Source organism: Hemicordylus capensis, chromosome 1 (genome assembly GCF_027244095.1).
Source record: "Hemicordylus capensis ecotype Gifberg chromosome 1, rHemCap1.1.pri, whole genome shotgun sequence".
Classification (NCBI taxonomy): domain Eukaryota; kingdom Metazoa; phylum Chordata; class Lepidosauria; order Squamata; family Cordylidae; genus Hemicordylus; species Hemicordylus capensis.
Genome location: NC_069657.1, coordinates 95,111,901 through 95,125,524, shown reverse-complemented (window position 1 = coordinate 95,125,524; position 13,624 = coordinate 95,111,901). Strand labels below are relative to the sequence as shown.

The 13,624-nt window shown below is 41.9% G+C and overlaps 1 protein-coding gene across 10 annotated transcripts in view; it reads left to right on the top strand.

The window, feature by feature from the left end:
- The window catches only part of LDLRAD3 (low density lipoprotein receptor class A domain containing 3), a 250,725-nt gene extending 237,414 nt beyond the window's left edge, over positions 1–13,311 (top strand). For 6 of the 10 annotated variants that reach the window (XM_053275870.1, XM_053275919.1, XM_053275926.1 and 3 more), the window contains 2 exons: positions 2,284–2,629; positions 10,949–13,311. In XM_053275870.1, the coding sequence (XP_053131845.1) occupies positions 2,284–2,629; positions 10,949–11,099 (497 nt within the window). In that variant the 3' untranslated portion in view covers positions 11,100–13,311. Of the gene's footprint in view, positions 1–2,283; positions 2,682–3,707; positions 10,929–10,948 lie in introns of those variants that run through there. The other 4 variants (XM_053275899.1, XM_053275881.1, XM_053275910.1 and 1 more) reach the window with 4 other exon arrangements.
- Positions 13,312–13,624: the final 313 nt, after the last annotated feature.

Sequence of the window (13,624 nt, the reverse complement as noted above, 5' to 3'; positions counted from 1 at the left end):
CTATCAACTATTAGTTGTAATGGCTCTTTGCAACCCGACGGTTCAGAAGCTGTAATTGGGGACAATATGAGGTGTGCAGTGGAGTGTGTGGGGGGGTGGCATCTCCCTGTCTCTTTGGTGTGTAGTTAATAGTCCTCTTATCAGTGAACCAGCTTTTTTTTAAAAAAAGAGCATTTCTTCAGATGGAAATTGGGGGGGGGATTATGTATCGCCTCTAATCGTATTCACTTTTTCTTTTCTAGCAAAGCAACCATTATTTAAATAGGTTTGAATTTAAATAATGAAAATCCATTTAAAATCCATTACCTTCCTTGGCTGGGAAACATTTGCTGTGGAATGTACAGTTTGCATTTAACCAAACCAGGAGCTGCAGTTTTTAAATTTAAAACAGAGAGGCATATTGGATTTTGGCTTCAGGATATTTGGGCAATAAGCTGCTTGTTGGAATCCCAGGAAACCATTTTCAACTTTTGCAAAGTCATAGAAGTATCTGAATTTCTCTTTGCTTTGTTGCCAGCAGATATCCTTGTGATCTGTACTTTGCAGCCTGTTGCTCAGGAGCATCAAAAGTGCTTTAATAAAAAGAGATTGGTAGCAAAAGACCGAACTACCAATATCTTTTTATTAAATTAAGAATGTTTTGATGCAGTATAGTGCCCCCCACGGGGGGGGGGGATCCAGATAAATCTTTCATAATTATTTCCTTTTCTACAACCCATCTGTTTTGCTAAAAAGTTTTCTTCTTGCAAAGGAATTTTTTTTTCCTACGGGAAAGATAATATAGCAACATCACTATCAAAATCAGTGACTCATCTAACACAGGATTGCAAATATTAATAAATAAAACTGACTTTTAAAAAGGTTTTAACATTATTTTGTGTTGTTTTCATGTGTTATGTGTTTTTACTTGATGCTTTATAGCTATGTTGTGAACCACCCAGAGAACAATTTGTTATGAGGAGGCTAACAAAGTTGTTTGTTGTTATTTTATTAATAATAATAATAACTAGCCGACCATCACAGAGCATCTGTACGCTATTTGGGGCAAGGTGTTCCCCCTTCCCTCCTGCCCCACTCTCCCTCCCCCTCCCTCCCTCCTGCCCCATTCTCTTGACCTCTCCCCCTCCCTCCCAGCCCCTTCCCCCACCCTCCTCCCCCTCCCTCCCGTCCCACTCTCTCTTTCCCACTCACCCCCTTTCCGGTCTCTCCGCTGCTTCCCTGCCACTTTCTCGTCTCGCCGGCTGTCCCACCTCCTGCCCCCGGTGGCCAGGCCGGGCTTTGCCTCCACTGCCTGCTCCTTACCAGGACGGCCTGGCCTGCCATCCGGCGGCCACCTCCCGCCCCCGGTGGCCAGGCTGGGCTTTTCCGCCGCCTCCCCCTTACCTGAGATGGCCTGGCCTGGCCTGCCATCCCACCACCACGTCCCGCTGCATCCCACCGCCTTCCGCCTCCGGCGGCCAGGCCGGGCTTTGCCACCACTGCCACCTCCTCCCCCTTACCCGGGACGGCCTGGCCAGGCCAGGCCAGGCCGTCCCGCCATCACCTCCCAGCAGCCAGCCGTGGCTACCTCCTCAGGCCGTTTTGTGACCTGCCACCACCATCCTCTGCCATTTTTAATGTCCCCAAACTCTTGCCCAATGCCAGGAACTCTTGCGAGATTTCCACCACCAAATCCTGGGCACACATGCGGGCTAAGAGAATTAAATATATAGATAGATATCTGCTGGTTAGCTGTGGCAAGACAAATAATCTTGAGACTTGGAAAGGAAACTGTACAAACATTTCTTTCTTTTTTTCATCCACTAATAGCTAACATAGGTAAACGTTGGGTGGTAGATAGGCAAGGAATAACGTTTGTGGATCTACTTGTACTTGTATTGCCCTGGATTACAGACAAGCTGAATTCTGCCCCCAGCCTTATCACATGGAAAGTTGGAGTCACTTTCCCCACACCACTGTTTACCAAATGCTAAATCATAATTGCTGTTAGAAGACTAAATAAATCTTCTTTTGTTTCCTGTGCATTTTCTTCCTCTCCACAGTCACTGAGTGCATCTGTTCAAAACCGAGTCAGGCAAGAGGGAATGTTCAGTTTCAGTCATATGGTCTCCATTTTGTGTGCATATGTTCTTGATAAGATAATTTTCCACACTTCCTAAGGAATGAGGAAATTTCAGTAGGCAGCCAGCCAGCCAGTGGTTCTTTAGCAGAAAATACTTGTAAGGAAGAGAAGTCCAGAGACTCTTCCATGGAGATTAATCTAATCTTCCTTGTGTCTTGCAGAAGCTGACAGTGACCAGGATTATGTGACCACAGAGCCTCAGCTGCTTTACTATCCCAGCATTACATATGCAATCATTGGTAGTTCAGCCATTTTTGTGATGGTTGTGGCCCTTCTTGCTTTGGTCTTGCACCACCAGCGGAAACGCAACAACCTCATGACACTCCCTGTGCACCGCCTGCAACATCCTGTCCTCCTGTCCCGGCTCGTTGTCCTTGATCACCCACATCACTGCAGCGTCACCTACAATGTCAACAATGGAGTTCAGTACATGTCTAACCAGGCTTACCATCGGCCACCAGATTTAGACTCCCCACCATCTTATTCAGAAGCTGTACTAGACCAAAGGTATGTGCAGAAGCCGGGAGGCATGCCTCTCCAGGTTAAACCTTTAATTCAGGTAATGTTGTTACTTTATAACCCTCAGTTTTGACTCACAGACACATCTCTTTCATAGCCTACAGTATTGTACCTCTGTTTTTCTTTAATGGTTTTGCTGTTCTTACTCTGATTTGCACATATAGCTGCCCCACACAGTCCTAAACCTTTTAATTACTTAGCTGAATAACTAGCTGAAAATACCCAGTCTTGTTAAATAGGTGGGATCTGTACTTTCATTATTTATTATTTATTTATTACATTTATATCCCGCTCTCCCTCCAATGAGCCCAGAACAGTGTTCTACATACTTAAGTTTCTCCTCACAACAACCTTGTGAAGTATGTTAGGCTGAGAGAGAAGTGACTGGCCCAGAGTCACCCAGCAAGTATCATGGCTGAATGGGGATTTGAACTTGGGTCTTCCTGGTCCTAGTCCAGCACTCTAACCACTACACCACACTGGCTCTCATTGTCTTGGTAGTATCACTTTGGCAGTTTGGAATTTCACATTTGAAAAAACATTTGCAGTGTTTCTGCTTGAATATAAAATGTAAAGGCATGGACTCAAATTTTCTGTAATACTTACTGGGCTAAACCATTAACGTTAATTGGGATTACTTGAGTTGAGAGGTATTTCCACATAATTTCCCATGTTAACACTGTTAGAAGTGAGAATGCTAAAGCATTGCTATTAGCACCATAGTAACCTCTTCTGGCCACTAAAGGTATGATGAGAGGTTTAATAGTTCTGTCTTGGTCAGTTAGAATCATAATTGTTCAGTTGTTGAAGACTAGTAGCTGTCTGGGTATATTTGTTCAATGGCTCTCTCTTAGTAAGTGATTTTTTTAGTTTCCTAATGTTTGTTTTTTGAAATCAACCTATTGTCTCCATAATCTCTTGGACTGAATTTCTTTACCACCAGAGAGTGCTGTATGAGGATTTTTAATGTTTCTCCTCACACCCCGCAACAGGCTTATGGGCTCAGAGCTCTAAGACTGGTGAAGAAGTAATTAGCCTGAATAAAAAAATAATTTTTTTTTCAAAGATGGAGACAGGAAAGAGGATTGAGAAGTTACAATGTCCATATTTTGAACTGTGATCTTTCAAAGTGGAGATACTCCTAAAAAGCCACGGAATCAGCAGGGTCCTACACAAAGCGCCCTGTCCGAGAAGGAGAAGAAAGACAAACCTGGGACAGTGCCGATGATAAAGCCACTGGTATAATTTGTTTATTTGTGAGCGACTCTATATTGGTGCATTTAAGAAATAAACAGCATGCAAAGGATATGTGGGAGACTCTGAAGAAATTGTATGAAAGTAAGTCAGTGTTCTTCAGTGTACATCAAATTATAAAGATTTGTAATAAGAAACTAAAGGAGGGAGTGGATCTGTCTAAGCACATAAATGAGATGGAGACATCACGACAATTGCAAACACACTGAGTAATTTTGCCTGATACAGTTCAGATGGGATTGTTATTGAACAGTCTTACTGGGCATTTTGAGCCTGTTGTAAATGCATTAGAAGGGAATCCCAGACATATGCAGGCTCAATGTCCTCAGAACAAAGAATTTGCAACTAAAATAGAAGTGGGACTACATTTCAAGAGAAGTGAGTTGCCTAAGCATACAAGAAAAATGCATGGAAGCAAGGAGAGAATAGGTCTAACAAATATAAAGCGTATGCTGCTAATACAAAGAAGAATTTAAAAGCTAGTTCTACAAAATGTAATGCTGAAATTTGTACTGCACAACCAGCAATTCGATTAAAGAAAAAGAAAGATTTACTGAGTTGGACACAAATTATAAGGTTCCTATTTTTCTAGCGGATGGGAAGCAGACTTTTGCTGAAGGCATAGGTTCTGCAGGGCTACACTGCAAACTACAAAAAGGTGAAACAGTGAAACTGACTGTTAAGGATTCCTTTTTTTTGCCTACACTTGAGTCCAGCCTGATGTCGGTTAAATATGCAACAGAGAGGAGTTGTGAGGTAGAATTCAAAGGAAAACACAGGGGTTTTTTCATAGACAAAGGTGAGCTACTTATGAAAGGGACTTTGCAAAAGAGTGGCCTATTTGAAGTGGATTGTATAAATGAAGAGAACAAAATTACAAAGCAAAGTTCACATTAAAAATGCTTGAATTTATGGCATAGAAGAATAGGACACAGATATCCCAATGCAATACTTCAACTGGAGAAGGAGGATCCAGCCAGTAATGTAGAGTCCAAATGTACATGCTGTGTAAGGCCGAAGGGAACTAAACCCACCTTTCCTCAATGCAGAGAACGAGAGACACAGCAACCTCTTGAGCTGATAGTGATATTGTAGGCCTATACAGATCAATTCCTTAGGGGGGAAACAAGTATTTGTTAACTTTCATAGATGATTATTCAAGATTACATTAGTGAAAAGAACAAAGTATTTGAAAAATTGAAGGAGTATGTTGCAAGAGTTTGCAATAAGTTTAGAAGGAAACCTCAAATTCTGAGATCAGACAGTGGAGGTGAATATACAACTGAATATCTGGAAAAGGAGGGCATTGAACATCAAATTGCAATGCCATATACTCCAGAACAAAATAAATAAAACATAAAAATCAATTAAAACTCAAAAACTGCTTAAAACAAAAAAATTACAATATTTAAAATTACAAAAGCTAAAAGGCCTGGTTAAAAAGATGAGTCTTCAAAGATCTTTTAAAAACCGCTAGAGATGGGGAGAATCTTATGTCAGCAGGAAGCGCATTCCAAAGTCTTGGAGCGACAACTGAGAAGGCCCGTCCCTGAGTGGCCACCAAATGACTTGAAGGTAGCCACAGATGGGCCTCCCCTGACAAACTCAGTGGACGATGGGGATCATGCAGAAGAAGATGTTCTCTTAAATACCTTGGGCCTAAGCTGTTTAGGGCTTTATAGGTTATAACCACCACTTTGTATTTTGCCCAGAAACCTATTGGCAACCATTGTAACTCCTGTAATATAGGAATAATATGGTCTCTTCGAGATGACCCAAAGACCAACCTGGCTGCTGCATTCTGTACTAATTGTAGTTTCTGGACTACGTACAAAGGCAGCCCCACATAGGCATTGCAGTAATCAGGTCTGGAGGTTACCAGCACATGTACTACAGTTCTGAGGTCATGAATCTCAAGAAACAGATGCAGCTGGCATATCAACTGAAGCTGATAAAAAGCACTTCTGGCCACTGCCTCAGTCTGAAAAACCAAGGAGAGGTGTGAATCCAGAAGCACTCCCAAACTGCATACCTGTTCCTTCTGAGGAAGTGTGACCCCATCTAGAACAGGCAGATAAATATTGTTTCCTGAATAACAACCCCACACAAGTACTTCCATCTTGTCTGGTTTCAGTCTCAGTTTGTTGTCCCTCATCCAGCCCATTACCACCTTCAGGCAGGCATTCAGGGAAGATATGCCTTCTCCTGATGAAGTTGACATGGAGAAATAGATATGGGTGTCATCAACGTACTGATAGCATCCAGCACCAAATCCCCGGATGATCTCTCCCAGCGGTTTCATGTAGATCTTAAGAAGCATTGGAGACAATATGAACCCTGAGAGACCCCATATAAAAGCTCAAGTTTTGAAGAGCAACAGTCTCCAAGTGACACCATCTAGAATCTTCCTGAGAGATAAGAGCGGAACCACCGCAAAGCAGTGCCTCATACACCCAACTCCCTCAGACGTTCCAGAAGGATACTATGGTCGATAGTATCAAAAGCCGCCGAGAGATCCAAAAGGACCAACAGAGTCACACTTCTACCAAGTCCTAATTGGAGATCATCCATCCAGCTGACCAAGGCAGTCTCCACCCGGTAGCCAGCTCAAAAACCAGTTTGAAATTGGTCTAGATAATCACTTTCTTCCAAGACTGCCAGGAGCTGGGAGCCACCACCTTTAGGTCTAATAATTGTCTCCTTTAAACAAGGGGGCATCCTGCCCTCCCTCAGAAAGGCATTAATAATTGCCACCAGGCCCTCCACAACCACCTCCCTGCCAGATAGTGTAAGCCACGTCGGGCAAGGATCAAGTAGACAGGTGGTAGGACGCACCGTTCCAAGCAGCTTGTCCACATCCTCAGGAGTCACAAACTGAAAATGATCCAGTTTAACCACACAATAGGAGTTGCTGGATATCTCTGCATCTGATACTGCGCTAACTGTGGAGTAGAAGTCTAAATCGGCCTGAATACGATATATTTTGTCCACAAAAACTCATTAAAAGCATCACAGCGGGCAACTGATGGATCTACATTTTGATTCAGGGGAGCAGGGGGTCGTACTAGCCCCCTCACAACCCTAAAAAGCTCTGCTGGACATGAGTTTGCAGAAGCAATACAGGCAGAAATGAAGCGCTTCTTTGCTGCACGTTATAGCCAGAGCATAGATCTTTAAGTGTGCTCTGTGTCATAATCTGTCAGATTCAAGTCGAGTCTTCCTCCACTTGCATTCCAGTCATCTACTGCTTCAGCTCCTGCAGATCTTCCATATACCAAGAAGCCATTTTTGAAGTGGGTCGGAGAGGACCAGTTTTCCACCAGGGCATCAACCGGATCATCAGCTGAGCCAACATTAAATCCAACCAAGGTTTCTTGGAATGCTATTGGATCCAATAACCTTCTTGGACGGGCCATATGCCCCTCACCCTTGCAGAGGTGGGATGTAACTGTAAGACCAGCCTTAACCAGATGGTGGTCCGTCCATGACAATAGGGAAAAATAGGAGTCCCCACCCACGGAACACCATCCTGATCAGAGTGAAAGACTAGATCAAGCATGTGACCAGCAGTATGTTTCGGCCCGGAGACCACTTGGGATAAGCCCATAGCTGTCATGAACTCCTGAGCTGCTCCAGACAACCAGGTCCCAAAGTGGACATTGAAGTCCCCCAGCACCACAAGCCTGAGGCACTCCAACACCAAATCCAAGACCAGGTCAGCAAGCTCAGTTAGGGACTTTGTTGGGCAGCAGGGTGATCGGTACACCAACAGAAGTCCCAATCTATCTCTGGTCCCCAAGCGTAAGTACACACACTCGATATGATCAGACGTTCTGACAGGGATTCTGGTAAGGAAGATATTATCCTTTAAAGACACAGCCACAAGGTGATTGCTACTTATTTACAAAACAGACTGCCTACTATAGTTATAAATATAACACCATTTGAATTGTGGCATGAAAAGAAGCCTAATATGGAGCATATTAAAGTTTTTGGCTCAAATGCACATGCCTATGTACCAAAGTCTAAAAGAACCAAATTGAACTGCAGGTGCCAGGAAGGGATATTAGTTTGCTATACACCAGGATATAAAGGGTATAGAATACTTGATCTTGGCACAGAAACTGTAAAAATGTGTATGTGTTGTATTTTGATGAAAAGAAAAAACAACTGCTGATGACGTTCCAAATATTAAACTGGACATTCAGATGCAGAAGAAGCCTGAACAAGAAAAATCAAAGAAAGAAGTTGATATAATTATTGTTCCAACTAACTATCAAGAGCAAAATGAAAACATTAAGACTCAGTCAGAGATAAGGTGCCGTATCTCAGAGATAAGGTGCTCAGCAAAAACCAACAAAGGTGTTCCAGCAAAAATACTCTCATATATTAATTACTAGAGAAGAAAAAATGTGCAAGAGCTTATTACATGGGGCATATTTATAAAATGCCAACTGATCAAGCTTGCAATTGGAGAAAAGCTGCAGAAAAAGAGATCCTATCTCTGCATAAGACTAATACTTGGATACTTTATATACTAATATATGTTGAAGATGTGATTGTTGTCAAAACAGAGAAGATGGTGATGAGATTGTAAACTAGCTAAACCCGCGCAGAGCATCTGCATGCTAGTACTTGATTGCTCCCCTCACCCCCTGCCAAAGCCCCGCTCACCTCAGAGATCTCTCCATCTTCACTTGAGCTTCACTCCTGCTCCTCTTCCATCTGGTTGCTTCCATCCCCCTCAACCCTCTTGGTCACTCCTCCATCCCTCTACTCTATCCCCCTCACCCCTCTTGGTCATGGCTGCAGCGTTGCTGGCACCTATTGGCCAAGATGCAGCCCCATATCCCCAGAGACCTCCTCACCCAAGCCCCACTCCTGCTCTTCCCCACAGGAGCAGGAGCAACAGCAGTTGACCAGGCCCTTCCTCGCTGCTGCCACCACCATGACCACTTGTTCCCCTCAGGCCACTGACAGGCCTGGGCCCTTCCCTTGCCTGCCTGCCTCCCTCTGCCAATGGCCTTGGTAGCCCCAAACAGTAACAGTGGTTGACTGGGCTCTTCCTTGCTGCTAGTAGGCACCACCATGGCCACTTATTCCCCTCAGGCCGCTGACAGGCTCGGGCCCATCCCTCACCCTTCCTTCTTTCTCTCTTCCCCTCCCTTCTTTTTCTCTCTTTCTCTTTCCTCCACTCACTCTTCCCCTCTGTCTTTCCCCCCTCCCTTCTTTCTCTCCCTTTCTGAGTTAACAGATCTTTTTCATCCTGTTTTCCATCTAATTCACACAATGGCAGCTTCCTTCTCCTGAAGCACCCTTTCCTTCCTCACTACCCCTTTCTTTGCAGACCCCTGCCCACTATCCTTTTATATATAGAGATTCCTCTCCTCTACAATCTAGAACATCTTCTGACCAGTAACTGTTGCATTCCAACTGAACTTAAGCATCACAGGCTCCTCCTCCCTTTCTGCATATGGAATCCCCACTGCCCAATCAACATGATGTTTCTGCTCTCACAGGCTCCTCTCTCCCCCCCCCCACCCGCATATGGAATCACCATTGCCCAATCACCACAGTGCTTCTGCTTGCAAACTCTCGCAAGAGCTGCCACACACAGGATTAGCCACGGGTACGCTTTAGAGAATTATATATAGAGATAATCTGAATGAAGAAATAGAAGTAAAGTAGCAGGGGAACATGTTCTGTTATCTTGGCATACAAATTGAAAGAGAACAAGATGGAGGTTATCTTCTTCATCAGGTACAAAAGATAAAAGATCTTGTAGAATGTCTGGGTCTCACAGATGCCAAGGAAGTCAGCACTCCAATGGAAGCTAACTTTTTCAAGCATAATGCAAACAGTGAGCTTATTCCAGGCAATGGGCAATATAGGAAAGCAATTGGGAAACGTCTATATATTGCCACAGTAACAAGACTAGACATTTCTTGTTTTTTTGGTTTTTTAATAGTCAGTTGTGGCAACAAATGGTTAATTAGTGGATTCATACCTTCTGAAGCTTCATTCATCATCCCCAGACTTTGAGGTGACTCTTGAAATATGACAGCATGGCTTTTTTACCTTCACTAAAGACTTATTGTCACAGTGATCCAATAAAACATATTATCTCCCCCCTCTCTCCCATTTCCTTGTGCCATGGTCTGTTGTGGCAGCTACAGTGCATGCAGTTATACTTTTTAGAAACAGGAAGCCAGTTCATTTTTTCTTCAGCGTTTTTTACTGACTGACATTAGTTTAAGTGGTAATTGTGGTGATGGGTGACAGCAGACCACGGCTTTTGTAATACTGATAGATTTTCAACATGCCTTCGTCTCAGCCCAGCAATTCAATTTTTTCTCAATCCTGTCCTGAAGCTAGGAAGAATAGCTGGTATTCTGTAGAATGAAATGTTCTGTAGGTCAATATCCGCTTGTGTAAAATGTACTCTTAATTTAACTTTTTCATATTTTGGAGAGTGCCAAGATCTTAAATAGCTTTCCATAAACATTGTGTTCAGGTGCATACAAACATGCCTTTAAACAGGGCTCACCAGGTGTTTCTCCTGCCATAATATGTGCCTGGCTTCCCTCTGCCTTCACAATGCAACTGACAGACGTACTTAAAAGTGTTTCAAATGTTTATTCAGTCATCTGTCATGTATTCCAGCCCCCCACTTCAGGCAATTGGTCAGACACTATATAAATTGTATTCATGTACTCATCCATTTGTCATTTAAAGATAAAATCATCTTTAAAACCACTCTGGAAATAGGTGGTTTGAAAATTTGAACATCACAGTTTGAATTCTGATGTAACAGATGCTATTGAAGTTTGAACTTTGATATCACAGATGTCAGCCAATCAGTCCTGTCCACAACCAACTTTTGCTGCACACTGAAGAACTCATTTTTCATGAATTCCCATTGTGGACAGGAAATTCCTTGTCTGTACACACAACAGTGCATGCAATTTCACAGTGGCTTGGCCACTCAAATAATATATGTCAGATTGTCTTTGTATATCTAATATGTCATGTCATCTTATTTACACCATGCAGCAGACCCCCATGGTTTGATCTTCCTCCACCACCTTATTCCTCAGACTCCCAGAACCATATAGACCTCCCTCCTTATCGTTCTCGGACTGGGAGTGTGGCAAGCACAGATGCTCCAGTGGCAAGATGTCCAGAGAATGCAGACAGTAGTTGAACAAGAAGAACAGTTACGAGTATGGACCATTGCAGTACGCTGCATGAAATTATATCTGAGCAAAGTGACTCTGATCAAATCTGTTCCTGTCAAGGGATTCTAAACAGTTATTTATGAGATTCTTATGAGTGTCTGCTTGGAATTGAACTGGAGCTCAGAAGTTAAACATCAGCAGTCATTTGGGTTTATTCTACATGACAATTGCAATGCACTGGGGAGCTTCTCCAGAGCAAAGCTCATTGAAATGAACTGGAGTTGTTCAGGCTCCCATTCAACACTACTCCTACTTGTTTTAAGAGAGTATGAACAGGAGACAGATATGAATGGATTGTGCCTAAAGGCCTCAGATGTGCTAGAATGTAACGTCATGTTCTGAATGTGGGGGAGTAGTTCTGGAATTTCAGTTCAGATTCACTTTGAGACTCTAGCAACCTATCTTCTAAGATATTTCAGGGTTATTTACTGTGTGCATGTGTCCGAAATATAATAAATACACATGTGCCTAGATACATATCTGTATTTGAAACCATTTCTATGTGAGTTTTAAAATGTGTATTTATGTCTTTGTAATTATGTATATAATATACTAGTAAATGAAGCTTGCATTCTGCAAGCATAGATTGTATTTCTGGCTGCTACTGGAAGTACCCCCTTTCTTAATTCCAACTCTGAAGAGGGAATGGAACTCATAGCCTTAACGTTCTGTCCTGGGCCAGCTTGGCTTGCTCTGGCCAGATATGCTGATCTGCATTATGAGATAATCAATAATCATGCCTCAAGCAGTATTGACTAGATATGTAAATGTCCAATTTTTTAAAAAGCAACAACAACACATATCTAGTCACCAGTGGTTACATTCACACCAAATTTAAGATTCATGGATGACCTGGAAGGTTTTTTTTTAACCATTTGAGGTTACACTTTGCCATCTTTCAATACTTAAGTCTTCTTTTCAGACATTTGTAATGACCAGAGTGTCTTAGGCAATGTGTACCACATTTCAGCTCCCCAGCAAGCAAGGGAGTAGCATATTCATTTGCGGTTACACTTTGATTCCCCTATTTTGACAGAGAGATTTTCAAATATCTCTGTCAGACTTGTTAGTTATATTTGTATTTCAGGCTACATGTGTGCCAAAATTTATCTTTCTGGGTGGTCTGGAAAACAATTTAACCCTTTGCGGTGGCACATTTTGAGTTCCCCATTTTCAGGAAAGGACGACAATGGCCTCATTTTAATATTTTTTCTTGGTAATCATAGTGCCTTGGATTATACATGTAACAAATTTCAGGTCTCTAGTTCATCAGAAATTACCTTAATAATTTTGATACACCATGCCTGTGTCTGATAGTGAAGCCCAGGTATCTTTATAGATATTATTTCACCGGTGTTGCTATTTTTTCTCCAGAAATGTTTTCATACAAGAAATTGTCAGTGTGCTGCAAAACCCCTGTTTGCTCTTTGTAGTGTATTCTGGGTAAGATTATGGCTGATTCATACTTGATACAACAAGCTTGTTTATCGCATATTGACTGGTATGGTATTTGTAGCCACAAAATGTGTGGAGATGTCTGCTAACACTTGTCCCTTGTGTATGCAACCCTGCTAACTGAACAGAGTAGTGACATATTTAGCAGGAGGAGAACAACTGTCTCTATCCGATCTCAACTCAACACCCCTCCAGTGGTGGTAGTTGGTGTCTACCTTATGTTTCTTTTTAGATTGTGAGCCTTTTGTTGACAGAGAACCATTTTATTTCTTTTTCTATATTTCATTTATTTTTCTACATAAATCACCTTGAACTTCTTTTTTAAAAAAGTAGTTTTACTGTTGTGAGCTACTCCAAGCAGTATTGTACTGGAGGGGTGGAATGTAAATATTTTAAATAATAGTACATATATAAATATTAATTATAATATTTACAAATATGCTCTTTAATTGTATACTTTATGGTCCTTGCAAATACTTCTGTACATGTGGCATGCATGCTTGCTGTATGGTGTGAATCAACCTTTAAGAGTGCACAGTATTTGGGTGTCATTCAGATAGGCCACAACCAGTGAAATGAAGGTTCTGCATTTTAAGGCTCTAATTGAATGTGGTGTTTTTGAATAACTGTCCTGTATACACAGCACTTCTCTTAAGTTGTATATATGTACATTTGTGTTGAGATATTTGGATTTGGACTTTTAAAATAAATGCTTTTTTAATAGCATGTCTGAATTTTTTTCTCCTGTTCCAGCTAAAGCTGCATTTTCCATGATTACTAGGAAATGACTTTTTTGGGAAATATCAATTATAAATAGAGCAGTATAGATGTTGCATACTTTTTTCAGCTCAGTGTAGGAAATGACTAGGTAACAGGACACATTAGACTAGCATGTCTTGGTAGTCTGCACATTTGGTAGATGTTAAAATACCCTTCAAAGGCAGTTATATTTTTATATTCATATATCTCAATATTATGCACTCTAATGTGTCGAAACATTAAACCTCTGAAGGGGCTATAAATTTTGTGAAGTGTT